The 14,603-nt window shown below is 36.7% G+C and overlaps 1 protein-coding gene and 2 long non-coding RNA genes across 5 annotated transcripts in view; 1 reads left to right on the forward strand and 2 right to left on the reverse strand.

Moving 5' to 3' along the window:
• Window positions 1–1,908, reverse strand: part of igf2bp1 (insulin-like growth factor 2 mRNA binding protein 1) — a 53,298-nt gene extending 51,390 nt beyond the window's left edge. The window contains exons 1-2 of the mRNA XM_008415094.3: window positions 1,195–1,908; window positions 126–186 (exon numbers count right to left, since the gene is read on the reverse strand). Of these exons, the coding sequence (XP_008413316.1) occupies window positions 126–186; window positions 1,195–1,369 (236 nt within the window). The 5' untranslated portion in view covers window positions 1,370–1,908. The remainder of the gene's footprint in view (window positions 1–125; window positions 187–1,194) is intronic.
• A 26-nt stretch (window positions 1,909–1,934) lies between these two features.
• LOC145552416 (uncharacterized) lies at window positions 1,935–8,975 on the forward strand. The gene is made up of 4 exons (XR_014088462.1): window positions 1,935–2,063; window positions 4,897–4,980; window positions 5,069–5,140; window positions 6,151–8,975. It is a non-coding gene; the product is annotated as an uncharacterized LOC145552416 (long non-coding RNA).
• On the reverse strand, window positions 4,646–11,456 carry LOC103468197 (uncharacterized). Of its 3 annotated transcripts, none has more exons than XR_014088460.1 (6): window positions 10,668–11,456; window positions 10,352–10,441; window positions 8,973–9,079; window positions 6,103–6,183; window positions 5,931–5,994; window positions 4,646–5,134 (listed from the first exon to the last, which is right to left on the reverse strand). It is a non-coding gene; the product is annotated as an uncharacterized LOC103468197 (long non-coding RNA). The 3 variants fall into 3 exon arrangements; XR_014088461.1 differs by having other exon boundaries at window positions 8,995–9,079; window positions 10,352–10,481; XR_534170.3 differs by having other exon boundaries at window positions 10,352–10,481.
• Between the last annotated feature and the right edge of the window lie 3,147 nt (window positions 11,457–14,603).

Raw genomic sequence — 14,603 nt, forward strand, 5'->3', positions numbered from 1 at the left:
TTATAAAATCAGCAGAAAAGGCGGTTTCATCCTTCTAAAATTCTACAGAACGAAAGTGGTGAAACACATTTAGAGGTGTGTTTAGAAGAGGAAGAGTGTTGAAAGTGTTGAAGGGTTTTCAGTACCTCTGCTTCTTGGGTACAGAGTGCTCGACCTCAATACGTTTCCCATGAAGTTCCACTTTACCTGGGGAAAAAATACACAAGGGGAGTTCAGAAAAAAATCGTGGCTACATGCTAACTGTTTACTAGCTTTGCAGGCCTAAGGAAGGGGGTTTGAAGTTTTTAAGCTGCAGAGCTTAAGCAATGGGGCCACTATAGCAACGTGTTTTTCAGCCTATTTATTAACTAAAATAGCACATAGGCTAAGAACACCCAAGCATTATCTTTAAAGTACTGAAAGAGCCCGTCACACAATTGTGTAAATTCAACCCAAACCTTCAGTTAAAATGCGTGTGTGTTTGACATTTTAGGTGAAACTGTCGTCAAAAATATGTTCTCGTAATTAAGAGAGTTCAGGCAGAAGAAGAGGCAGCTGGACTGGCATGGCGACCTCGCCACTCATGTTACACATGTAGGAAACCATGAAAAATTCGCTGCATGGGGACCACATAGAAGACCGAAGGAAAGGAAGGTGGTGATGTTCAGAACAGGGTTTCTGAATTTGCTGGACCACTCAACATAGGTCAGCTTTTTATCTATCTTTGTCATAGTGGACTCTCATCTTTAAGGGGGAGGGGAGATTAGTAAAGCTTCACTCTATATCACACGGAAAGCTGTTCAATCAAACCTTCTGAGGGGAAGGGAGATGCAACATATTGTCCTTTTTAATTCAGAAAATAAGTTCTTTTGTTTGGTACATTACAGCAACCTCCAAGATATACGTTGACCACCACGACCGTAAATTTCCAGAATACGTGACCCTCCCCCCTGCAGAAGTTGAATGGCTCCCCAGGGCGTATAATCCATGGCACCCCTTCATTCATTAAGTCACTACCGAAGAAGTTCCCAAACAGCATGCATGGATTATTATGTATCTTCTACTTGCAGAAGCCTGGGAAATTTCACAAAGAATAAAATGAGGACACACTGTTGAGGGTGAGCATGGAGCCGGGGCTGCATGTCGGCGTCTAAAGCCGAAATTACTATGAATTAAAAATAAGCTTTTGGCGACTAGAAATCATTTTAAACTCACCCGAAAAAGTCTCGATTGCTTTCATTGCCCAGTGATCATCAGGACAGTCCACAAAGGCATAGCCGTTTTTCATTAGGAACTGTCCGGAGTATGGGATCTTGTGATCCTCGAAGGTTTTGATCAAGTCCTCGGCAGTCACGCTGTCGCCTAGATTCCCAATGTATAGTTTGTGCATGGTGGCTTATTGGTTGTCACAGTCCAAAAATATGGAAAATAAAAAAGGAAATCCAAAAAAAACTTAATTTAAAGAAATCAAAAAGTTTCGATCGTAAAAATCAAACAGCGTAACCAGCTCCCCTATCACACCGCTCTCAAACAGAAACTGGAATTCACGCTACAGAATAAAAATTTAAAATAATAATAATAATAAAAATGGATAACCAAAATGACTGGCTACAGAACAAAAGTTACAAATCGGACAAAAGTCAAAATTTAAAAGAAAAATTAACAATTTCAAAAGTCGAACCAGGAGGTGAGTTAGTGTATTTGTAAATCCAGATGGATTAGAGCAGAAGAAATAAACTCCGATGAATCGCAGCCGGCTCCAGCAGTCGAAGCAGCAGCCTGTGGGCTCTCTATCGGACTGTGGATTACAGGGGGTTGGAGCTGATGGGAGGATGATGGGTCTGTGTTGGAAGAGTGGGGGAAACTCTGGCGGGACCAGATCAAATCGGGAGTAGGCTTGTGTTTTCCTTTCTCTCTCTCTCCTTTCTACCCGTCTTTCTTCGCGAGCTGCCGGCTGAGCGGTGACACCGCCCCTCTTCAGACTCCGATTCACGTTTTTTTTTGACCACGTGGTCTGGAGTAGGTTAGAGGCGGAAGGGGAGGGGCCACGTTTATATTTCAGCTTCGCCAGATGAGAAATGTTTGTGAGTGAAAAAATCTCTCATATGTGGATCTTCTTTTCTGCTTATTTTTAAAACAATAACCAGTTTCAGTTGTTTCTGCTCGTCGTAACAGTAGCCTTTATGAAGTAGGCCAACAGTGTTAGCTGAGTGCTTGGATTTCCACTTGTGTCCTGTCCAACGCCTCCTGATGTTTATATGGGGGGAAAAGTGCATAGGCATGTTTGAATTAATCACTAATAGTTTTGCCCCTCAAACTTACGCAGTAATAAACCTCAAGTCCTAAGTTTTCTTCCATAGCTGCAATGGCCCTAATGGCTACACTAACTACAAAATTATCTTTATTTTTGACCAAATGGAGCATTTGGCAGAGTTCGAATTTACTGAAGCAATGTGTCAAAAATGTAGCAGCTTTCCTTTGGTGCTCTGACATTTTCCCAGGTCAGACGGATATTAATGAAAATGTCTTTTAACTGCTTCAAATTTGGTACTTGAAACTGTTATTTATCGCCCTAGATGTGTTTTGTGTTTTTAACCTCAATCTAAAGGCACTTTAGCTAAATTCTCGGGAGAACGGGGCTTCGTGTTTACATGAATTTTAGTTGTGTTGCACAGGCGAACAAATAACATGGCGTGTTCTCAGACCTCCAACCTCTCAAAATGGAGGCTGCTACAGTTCCAGAGGCCTGTTCTGACTGCGCAGGCTACGTGGAGGTGGGCTGTGTCATTATGGCGCCGCGTGGCGCGGTAATAATCCGCTTTCTCGCTTGTGGGTTCATTGTGCTGCCTCTAACCCGAATCTGAGTTAACATGATTATTTCAACACAGTGATGGGTGAGGATCATCATGTTCAGGGTGCTACGTGGCGTCTCCGCGTAGAAGATGATCCGAACCCTGAACGCGAGTCCAGAGAAGCTTTCAGACTATTACTGGGTCCTAATATAAAAACCCAAGAGCTCTGAACCCTTAAAAACTAAGTAGCATCTTATTCAAACATCTCAGTACGAGCCTAGAATTTTTTTTAAATACTGAATGACTGGAATGCTTAATTTAAATGTATAACTACATTTAAAAGCCTTAGTATAACTCCCATTTTAAGAATACATTTTATTTGACAAATCTACCAAACCTGTGACAACCAATCACTTCATACAGTCAGCGAGAAAACTTCAGCTCCATCTCTCCAACCCACCTTTCTTCATTTAGAGAAACACACAGGTCAAAAGGCAGTTCCTGTGGCTCAAACAGCACTGACATGTTTTCAAACAAAGGGAGAGAACATTCCTGTTTAAAAGCTCAACATATATATATATATATATATATATATGTGTGTGTGTGTGTGTGTGTGTGTGTGTGTGTGTGTGTGTGTGCGCACACAAATGTACAGAGTAATCAATACGTAAAAAAACAAACAGCTGTCATCAACCTATTTGTGGTGTCCATGTTTCCCATGTCTTAGACACAACCAGGTTTGCTTGAAGTCCAGTAATGATTTTAATGATTTTTTTTTTCTTGTAGAAATAATAAAAAACATTCATATGTTGTGACCTCTTGGGTAAAAGTCCAGTATCCATGGACTTTTACCCCACACACCTCCAATCACAGCTCCATGCAAATTTCATAGTGTGTTTTCTAATCCTACCTGTAGGAATACTCAATAGACCTCAAAATAGGCTATAAATAACTACAACTGAAACCAGAAATGTCAATAAGCACTATTTTAAACCTTAAAGTTCTAAAAGTAATACCTAAAACATGAACAATGTACGTATTATTAAAGATCGAGTTCATGGAAATTCCACACTCAAGTCCAGTTTAGGTCTGGATGCTGCAGTTTCACTATTAAGCATCTGTGATTGAACACATACTGTTGAGAATGTATTATAACTATTATTCGATCAGCTAGGGAAATGTAGCATGGGTAAAGATCAAAATGTTTTATCAAAAATAAGAGCAAAGATGTGCTCTGATATGGACAAGAACTGGATTTGTCAAGGCTGAATGAGGAGTTGCTGGTTTCCAAGAACTCAACTATAGACTCCATAATTTCCTAGCAATTCAATTCAGTGTTTCTACAGCCCTACTTCTCAGAAAATGTCTCAATTTACTGAGAAAAAAAAAGTAAATAAAAGTCAATCTAATCATAGACTGAATCAGATACATACTAGCAGTAGCTAGCAAATTCTATGGGTAGAAAGCATTAAAAATATAGTAAAAGTACCTGTTCATGAGTACTTTTATAGTTGATTCTACTTAATAGCATATAGATGCTATTAAGTAGAATATGTGGATTCCTGACTTCTTTTCTGCTTATTTTTAAAACAATAACCAGTCTTCCATATAGATGCATATAGATTCTATCAAGTAGAATAAAGTAGTTTTTATTGTCCCACAGTGGGGAACTCCAGGTGCAACAGCAGCGACATTGAGAGGATATCAAGCCATGTAGGTTCACACAAAGATAAAATGTTGCATTTATTTAAGAATAAAGTTACTTCATTGCTGCATATAACATATTCAATGATAATTAACTGATTTTTCTTTTTCATTTTTCTTCCCCTCTTCAGAAGAACACATGAGCAGCGTTTTCTGTGTACTTGGGGGGGGAGATGCAGAGGTCAAAGATTGGGGAGAAATGGGATGAAGTGGGTGGGAGACAGCCTGTTAATGCTGATGTATCCTCTATTCTCTGCATTTCACTCTTGGAATGTGAGATCACCACATTCCAGATTAGATTGTTATCCCTCTGGTCAGCCTGTGTCTTTGAAGTGTTGCATGACAATATTAAATATTGTTTAGGTTTTGAGCACAGAGTTTGTCCCACTCCTGTTCCTGACATGTTCCACACTTCTTCCAGAGCCAATCACCAGCAACCAACGAGAGCACAGCTGTGTCACCCCACTAGATGACCGGTATTCTGGTTAGTTTCGCTGTAACAGAGGTATGATTACTAAAATTAATTTCCAATTTACACCAAATGTTGGCAGCAGCTTTTAAGAATCCTAAACCACCAGGTTTGCCTCCGCCAGAAACGTTTCATCAGGAGACGCAGAGGAAGATGCCGAGCCAGGCTCAACCTTTGAAAGATGAACGTCCTGCAAGTGAGAGAGAAAAAAAATTTCTCAATAAAAAATAAATTAGCGCACAAGTTATTCTGCTATTAACAGAAGGACCAGAGCATGTCATAAATTCATGCAAACCCAAAAACAATACAATTTATTTCTATCCAAAATTTTTAACAATACAAACACGAAGGGTCACAATACAAACTTCAGTTTTTGTAAAGAATTTTGTGGAAATTATGAAGATTGGATCATAGCAACAGTTAGCCATTTTGATCATGATTAAATAACCTGTAAGAAAGTATTTAGCATATATTTTTATTAATCCCATATCTATGGATTATTTTTTTATTGGTCTGAAGTAATATTGTGATCTTAAGTGTTGTGTTTTCATTAACTGTAGGCAAAAAAAATAATTAAGAGAATTAAAAGAAACACCAGTCAGTGTGGAATTAATCTACAAACCCATTCAATAAATCTGAATATCACTGAAATGTCCATTTAGTTCAGGAACTTTATCACTGAGTCAAACACATTATACAGATTAATTATAGAATTGAGTATTTGAAAGCCCTTAAATCTGTTAACTGGTAATTTTCTACTTATAGTTGATGAAGCATTACATTTAAAAATAGAATATTACATAAGACCAATGAAAGACTACTTCACATAATATCCAGTTAAAGGTTATAAACAGGCCTCTTCTGAACGCATAATGTGATTTATTTTAAAATGACTGTACATAATGTGTTCCATTCTGTGAGTTTAGTTACTGAAATTAACTTTTCAAACATATTCTGATTGGTCAAATATGACTATAGATGCAGACTTATTTGATGTGATGCCTCTGGTCCAGGTGAAGACCTAACTCTTCCTCAGACGAGACATACTCCCTAAATGTAGAAACAGAAATAAGCACATTAAAAATGCTTAAGGATTATTTTAATGGAAACTTAAAAAGGAAGAAAACCAAAACGATATTAAGACAAACTTCCATTCACGTTTTTCACTGAATTCTTTTCAGACACAGAGCTTCTTTTGTGCTGCAGGTTTGAAGAGTCTTGTGTAAATTCAGCGTCTTCCTGCAGAGACAAACATGTTTAAAGACCTTTGGCCAGTCCATACTTACTCTGCAGTAAGTATGGACAACATGCATCTGCTTGCTTCCTCGTCAGTTTGTTCCAGCACAGTAAATGTGAAGCAGACCCAACGCTGGCCGGTCCTGAAAGTATTCTGATGTTTTTGTGGCATATCTGCTGCTGGACTAACGGCCCAATGTAACAGAGCAGAGACGTCATTTCAGTTCACTTTCCCGTTTCTGACAGTGTGGGAAACCGCTGATGTAAAGATGTAAAGCCGGGTTCTACGTTAAATTACTTGTGATTATGAATTTGTAAATAACATCCAGATTTCAGAAGCACCAGAAGTAACAATTGGACCTGATTTCTTACATTAGGCAAAACCAGGACCAACAGCTGAAAACTCAGAACTTCCACTCACTGCATATTGTATGTAGAATATATGAAATATAAAAAACTCCTCTTCATCAAACAAGTGCATCTGTTTCTAAGCCATGAAGATGGATTATTAACCTCCATTGTGCAAGATACACTTTGTTATTTCAGTAAAGTGAAGTTCCTAGAGATAAACTCAGTTTTCTTTATGTTTCGAGTTCAATACATGGAACATGTTAAAACAAAACATTTGCTTGCTAAATGTAAAGATATTTGGTATCTGGTCTACTTTTAAACCTGTAACACCCAGAACTATCTGGACTGCATTAACTCCAGATAGTTAATGAGGTCCATGATTTTTGATGATTTTTTCTTTAAAATCACAATGTGAGATCTTCTTCAAAACACAAAACAAATTTTAAGGTTTGAGATCATTTGAGATCCAGTTCAAGAACCACAGGCCCAATTTAAAGCCCTGAATCAAAAACATGCTGTGAAATGTCCGTTGTTTGATCAGTTTTTCTGAAGTGTGGATTTATGCGAGGGTTTTATGTCAGTAATTCAAACATCTAAACATGCAGCATAAACATTACAATGTGATGTGGCAAATCTAATATGAAGTATTTGACCTAAATATAAAATTATATAAAGAAAAAAACTGGGGAAAACGGGGTAGAAAGTAAAGTTATTTTGATACTTCATTCTATTTTTTCTATATTAATGCAAATTTGATTGATAATCAGTTTCCACAGTTAAGACCTTTCAGGACAGTGTACAGGAACCTGTTAAAAACAGAGCAAGGTACAGAAAGTTACTTCTTTAAAAAACCTGAAATGCTTCTATGCAAAATTTAGAAAATCTAAGCAGAGTAGAACTGAAGCCAAAGCAACAGGAGATTTGTGATGAAAAAGATCAAATATATTGAAGCACATGCACAGTTTTTGTGCATCACTATATTTGGTAAATTCAGAAACATTTTATTCTGAAGTCATGCAAATCAGTGTACAAATTTTAGTTATTCTTCAATTCCAAAGAAATAGGATGTACAGCAGATGGAGATGAAAATAATGCTCCACACTTACTTCCTAAATGTACAAGATCAAAAGAAGTAAAAACAGAAATACTGTGGAACAGCACATAAGCGCTGAACTGAAGTAAAAATACTCAATAACTTTCCACCACTGCTGGTTTCAAAGTGATTTCATCTTGTTCTTTTAGTTTCATCATCAGATGAAGTTCTGAGGTTGTCCTAACTGGGAAATTGATTTGCTTTGCTGTGATGGAAGCTGTGGTGGTGATCATCTGCTCGCATTTATGACATAAGATCATTTTCCCCTGCTTTTCACAAATTTAAATTCACTTAAATCTGTGAATTTAAGTGAATTCACAGATTCACAGATAACTTCCAAAAACTCATTAAATACTAAAAACTAAAGTTAAATAACCTTTAAATTATCTGAAGGAGAAAAATCTAAATAATTTCAGTTAGTTTCATCCAAAGTGATTAGCCTGTTAAAATTAAATGTTTTCACAAGTTTTTTGAAAAACTGAAAAAAGGTTAGTTAGGTTAAAGTATTTGTCATCTTTTTCTGAAAGTAAAAATTTTAAATATCTTTAGTCTGTTTAACACTGTGATGTAGTTGCTTTCTGAAGTTAAATCATTGGTCAGAAATGCCTGGTTTGTAATGGAAATCCCTCTAATAATATTCATTTGTATTTCTATTTGTAACTTTTAAGGTCATGCAAAGTGGCAGATTACTAAACTTCCTACATGGTGCTCATTTGTTGTGACTCTAATTTTTTATATCTCTTTGGTCCATTTTTGGTGTTTAAATGCAAATGTTTATCACAGATTTACAGCAAATATTTCTACAGTGGTCAGGCCTTAAAAACAGCATGAAAAGTCACAGACTATCAGTAAATAAATAATCAGGAACTACATTTTTCCTAACAAATGTATATTTTAAAAGTAGAACTGTTCACCTCCATCAACATGAGGATATCTGGCAAATTAAATCTATGAAAATGAATTGTTACACCTCAGACTGATAGTTGTGGCATCAGCCTCCAGGGTTAAATGTGAGGCAGTTACTGCTAAACGCCTTGCCTGGCCAACTGCATGTAAAAATTATAGATGTAATATTCTCGTAAAAACCAAACGAAGAAAAAACATCTGGAAAAATACCATTTTGTTCATTCTGGGGTTTTTTCAGATATTTATTCAAACCTGAAAATTCTATGTCATTCTTTTAGTTTTTTCTTTGTCACTGAAATTGCTAGTAAATGTTTCTAGAAGAAACTTCAGGTGAAGTCCCAGCAGAAAGGTGATTAAAGCTCCATGTCCAACTTTGGAGATGAAAAGTTTAGTCTCTTTAGTATTGTACAAAAGTAAACAAAGGAAAATAGAAGCAGGCTACCCAGATAGCAGGTGGCTCTTACTTCCTGCACTGACATCATGGAAACAGGATGTGTTCTCAGAGTTTTCAGCCATCATAGAAATTCACATTTCACCAGGGATTTACTGCTGCATAGAAAGAGAAACGGTTAGGTGCAAACACTGATTCAACACCCAGAACAGACAAGAAAACTCAAGTATTAGAAAAGTAAAAACAAACAAAAACAACACATGCATCCAAACAACCAGAGCTGACAAAATGGAAAAACACAAACCACACAAATAATGTCACATTTGGTGCTATAGCACCATTTTAGTTTGGCTTTGTTGTGTTTAATTAGTGAAGCATGTTACATGAAAATTAATATACAACTTGTTGCAAATGTTAAATTAAATGAATGTTTTAAAATATCGCACTCTTATGATATAAAGATAGTGTTTGAATATTATCTGATTTGTAGATTTTTTTTTCTTAAATTATGTGTTGCTGTTGTACTTTTTTTTTTTTTTTTTTTTAATTCTACAACACCTGACAAATGAAAAAGTTTGTTGTGGCTGAATGTGGCACATTTGATGATTAATTTCCCAACTTGGATTTCAAACAATCGGTCATTCCCCACCAGATTTAATAGAAAATATTGTAACTTACCAAATAAAAGATTGTTTTTCTTTTTAAATAGGTTAGAAACATTGTAAGACACGCCTCCCTTGATTTATATGTTTAAGAGTCCATTTAGAAAGTTTTTCAAATGATTTTTTTTTTCTTCCTTTGCAATTTTGTGACTCAATTTCTTCCCATTTTTATTCTAACTTTTTTGATGATGTTTTTGCTTAAAGCTGTTTTGGTTTAGGTTTAAGTCACCATCTTGGGCCCAACATGTTGCCAAGGTACATTTCTGGCTAAATAAAGGTTCATTTGTTTGCTTATTCGTTTATTTATTAATTCCTTAGCTGTTCATTAAAGTGTGCGTTCCCTGTCTAATAAACTACAAAACTAAAATAGAAAAGTAGATGAGTGATGATGGGAATAAAGTAGCATGAACTGCTTCCAGTACAAATGCAGCAGAATAATAAGGACCCAAACAGCATCTTTACATAAAACGAGTGTGCTGTAGCTGTATAAACATGACACAATACGTTTAGATGCAACACTTAATAATAAATATCCAAACTAAATATAGAAGAGAGAATATGAGATGTTTTAAAAACTGCTCGCATAATTTTAATTAAAATCTAAATCAGGGTTATTTAGGATCTGGTTGCCCTCGTGCAGGTCGGTCACAAATTACACTGAAAATATGGTTGTTAGCACAGACATTAAGGACACCATCATGGATTTATCATTATTAAAACAACAACAACGATAAAAACAGAAGTTGACTGTTTGTGAGCCGGACTCACCGAACTTTTGGAGTTCTAAGCCCAGAAGCTCCTCCTGTGGCGGACAGCAGACCGGAGGAGCTCAGCTCTGCGTTGCCACACAAAATGGAGCTACACGCACCGGCCAGCGAGGGGGAGGGGGCCGAACATTCTAGGAAACAAAGCACAAAAACATAAAGAATGATATCAAAAGAACAAAAAAGATTGTTTGATTTCAAAATAACGTGTTGGCTTCAAGGACACTTTCAAAAGTGGTAAACATATTTTTGTGGAGCTGCCGGTACAAAAATGTAAGTTTTCATCGTTGTATATTGATAATTGAAAATGTTCAACTTACCTTATGAACTACATCGTTTGAAATGTCGAAGAGGAGGGGGAAACATATAGTTAGGGTAATTGTTGCGTAGAAACAAAAAGTGGAGGCGGAACTAAGAAACCTCCTAAAACTGCTTCATCAGGTCAACTACTTCGTTCAGAATCAGCTCGCTGATATAAAACAAAAACACTTCCAAAGTCGTCTCTATATGTCTGTCGGTAATTTAGCCATGTAGCTTACCCCTACATGTGGACGTCTTCTAAAGTCTTGTTGAAACCATTTAAAACATCAAGATGCTGGGATTCTTTCTGTCTGTGTCACTACCGCCACCTACAGGAGAACATGTACCATAACACCTGGGCCTGCGCTCCAGCCGAGGCCTCCAACTTGACTGGCCCGCTGAGGCCTTAAACATCCCCGGGGAGAAACTCGTCAAACAAGACAGAAACCATTCTACTAATCAAATAAACACCGTCCTGCCTGTTACAGGCTTAATTAGCCCTAATATCTCTTTCAAATATAAATAGTACAGCTATTAGTAATAGCTGTACTATTTATATTTGTACTATCTAAATAGCTGTAGTATTAAATAGTACAGCTACAGTTCTTTCTTTTATAGAAAGATCTATAAAATCTTTCTATAAAAGATTTTATAGATCTTTCATAGAAAGATCTATAAAATCTTTCGCGGAATTTATAGATCCGCGAAAGAGGCTCGCGCGACCAAAACCTTAACAACGTATAATCTGCTTGACAAAGGCGCGTGTTCCGCTGAAGGACTTTGCTTCCGATGCGTGCTCCCGACACGTGCACGCGGCGATTTGGAACTTTTTTTTTTTTTTAAGTGAGGCTAAAGATTAAAAAAAATCTTTAATAAGTTATTAATTGAGCATAATCTTGGAATTATCACAAAACGTAACAGTGCAATAATCAAATATTTGGCTCCATATATTTTACAAATTTTATAGAGCGCAAATTAAGGGAATTTATAATTAATTAAGAAATGTCCGTCTATTAATCTCAGAAAGTCGCTGAATGCTATCTTTTGTTCCATTTGACTGATTGTCAGCCGTCAGAAACAACTGATAAGCATGTTCACTGCTGATATGTTAACGAAAAATGACCCCGTTTGAAGCCTAATCTGGATGCGCAGCGGCCCTGCGACGGGCCCGTGTAGTAATAAAGAATAGGCGCAACTAAGCCGCGTATCGAAATGAGAAACATTTTTTGATCAATAACTAGCGAACGACCCGGGCCAATGCTCCACCCACCGACTACTAGATTTTAATTCGCTGGGATCCGCGAAAGAGGCTCGCGCGACCAAAACCTTAACAACGTATAATCTGCGTGACAAAGGCGCGTGTTCCGCTGAAGGACTTTGCTTCCGATGCGCGCTCCCGACACGTGCACGCGGCGTTTTGGAACTTCTTCTTTTTTTAAAATTTAGACTAAATTAACAAAATAAGTCGACGTTAGAGTCAGTGTCATTATGTCTTCTACAATCATTCATCATTATTATTATTATTATTATTATTATTATTATTATTATTATTATTATTATTATTAATTATTTCATTGTTGTTATTATTAATGTTACATAAAGAAATTAAAATATACTGACGGACTATCCTCCTTAAGTAATGGCGTTTAGAATACATCTCTATGATAAACGGAAGTGAATTTTGTTTCAGACGTCACACCGCAACAGACCTGTGTAACTGACAAATATTTTTGAAGGTGTTTTTAGCAAACTGGCTTTAGAGGTTATTCGGGTATTCCGGATTTACAATTATTAAATCATATTGGATTAAATGTGTCAGTGACGTCACTCATATCAACCTGTTGAGAGCGAACTGAACTGAAAGGCTTCATGCTTGTTGTTTACATCCAGAAGTAAATGGTTGGGTTGTATTGCGTCACAGTCTGCAGTGAGAGCCACATTCCAGAAAATCTGAACAATGAAGTTCATGAGCAAGTAGAGAAATACTTCCACTTTGATGCTTACTGTAATGTGTCAAACGTATCCGAGACACCTTCACATGAGAAGAAAGTTGAGAATTGAACCAGTGATCCTTTGGTTCAGGCATCAGTAACAAAGCACTCCTTTACAGAAACATCAAATTCACTTTTAGACAAAGCTTCTCACAGCAAAGTTGGACAAATCAATCTGTAGTTATAGAGACCTTAGTTACTGTGAAACATGATACGGTTTTATATCTTCATTCTGAAAATGATCATTTCCACAGTTCCTGCCGGCAGGCCATGAAAACAGAAACATCCTGGCATCTCTAATGAACAGTAAATCTGAGCTTTCACAGAGATCTGAATTGCTCATCTTAATCTTGAGGACAGAACTGAGAACAAAGCAGAAAGAAATCGTCTTTATGTATTTATGATCAAAAGTGAAAGCCGTTATGCAGTGACAGAAATGTATGTGACCCCACTTCCTTTAGGCAGAAAAAAACACTTCTCAAGGAGGTCAGCCATGTTCTTATTGGAGGTTTACTGATCTGCAAAATAAGACTTTCAGCCTCATAAGGCAGAAGATACAAGTTGCCTGTTCAGTGAACTGAACTGTGTTTGGTGGGATGACAATGGATTCAGCTGAGATTCAGGAAAGATGGGCTGAAAACATACTGGAAAACTGCAAAGAATAGAAATAACCAGAGCCTGAATAATGTTATATTAAAATACACATTTTTCTGAAAGATTGTTTCTGTATGTTTAGTTGAAATGAGATCTATGCCGGATACATGTATTTCAGAGGACTGAGTCAGAAAGTGACTAATGGATGCTAAACCAGGTTCAAAGGTTGACATTTTGCTGTACTCCTAAAAGTACAAAGAAAACGTATTAACTCATTATAATTTATGCAACTATAGTTAAAGGTTTTGGAAATTACACAAATGTTTTTTGAGTGTTTATGACTTTTGTAACATTTCACTTGAAGAGGACGGAGCAGTTTGGTATGATTCATTACATTTCACCTTATTTCATAAAGCATTTTGTATTTAGCCATATTCTGTTAGAACAGGTGTTCTGATGAGACGTGTCAGATTAAAAGTACCTTTTGAAAAAAAACATTTATGCAGGGATGAAACATATTTTCAATGATACACCTATGTATTACAAGTTATTGTTCTGATGTGAGAGTTGTCTGGATTTATTAGCTGTAAGCAGAAAATCATAATTAACAGATGTAAAGGACTGAAAACAATCTGGAATTATTCTATGATGTTCCACTTAATGAACTGAGTTTCTGAAATACATTTTCAATAAAATTCTGGTGGATTATGACTGCATATAAAAGTGCGTTAGTGTTAGAAATCTTCAGTTGACTCCAACTTTAGAATTATCAGGAAATATTTTCTTTTATGTGGCAACCTTACCAAACCAAACGACCTTTGGAAGGATTGTACCCAGAATCCTCCTGGTGCTTAGAATGCTCAGCACTGGTTTCATAATCTGAGCTTGACGCCATGGCAATTATATGACTGTCTTTGATAACCTGTGGTAAAATGAGAACTTTACAAATTTGATATTACGAATGTTCAGTATGGCAACACGTTTCAGATATATTTTGCACGTCTTCTTCAGGGACACCTTTTCAAATTTGGAATGAATAAAAATGAGATGGCGAAAACACATTTCGGCTGCCCAACGTGAGAAATCTGGTTGTTCTAGAACTTCGCTCTTTCAGAAATCACTCACCGTAGTGTCTTTATCCTTGGATTTGAGCTTGAATTCTGCATTTTGCCAGTTAAACATCAGCAGCTGAGCTTTGATCGTCTGCATTCATCTATGGCATCCACAGCATCAGATCCACAAATCTAAAAAATACTCAATGATCTGATAAAGGTTGGTTCTGTTCTGGGGACGACTGAAGAAACTCTGGGATGATGATGATGCAGAGAAGGATTTTATAGAAAGTCAAGATTATGGACAACCCTGAGCATC

The sequence above is a fragment of the Poecilia reticulata genome, chromosome 8, assembly GCF_904066995.2.
Source record: "Poecilia reticulata chromosome 8, P_reticulata-male-v2, whole genome shotgun sequence".
In the NCBI taxonomy this organism is placed as follows: domain Eukaryota; kingdom Metazoa; phylum Chordata; class Actinopteri; order Cyprinodontiformes; family Poeciliidae; genus Poecilia; species Poecilia reticulata.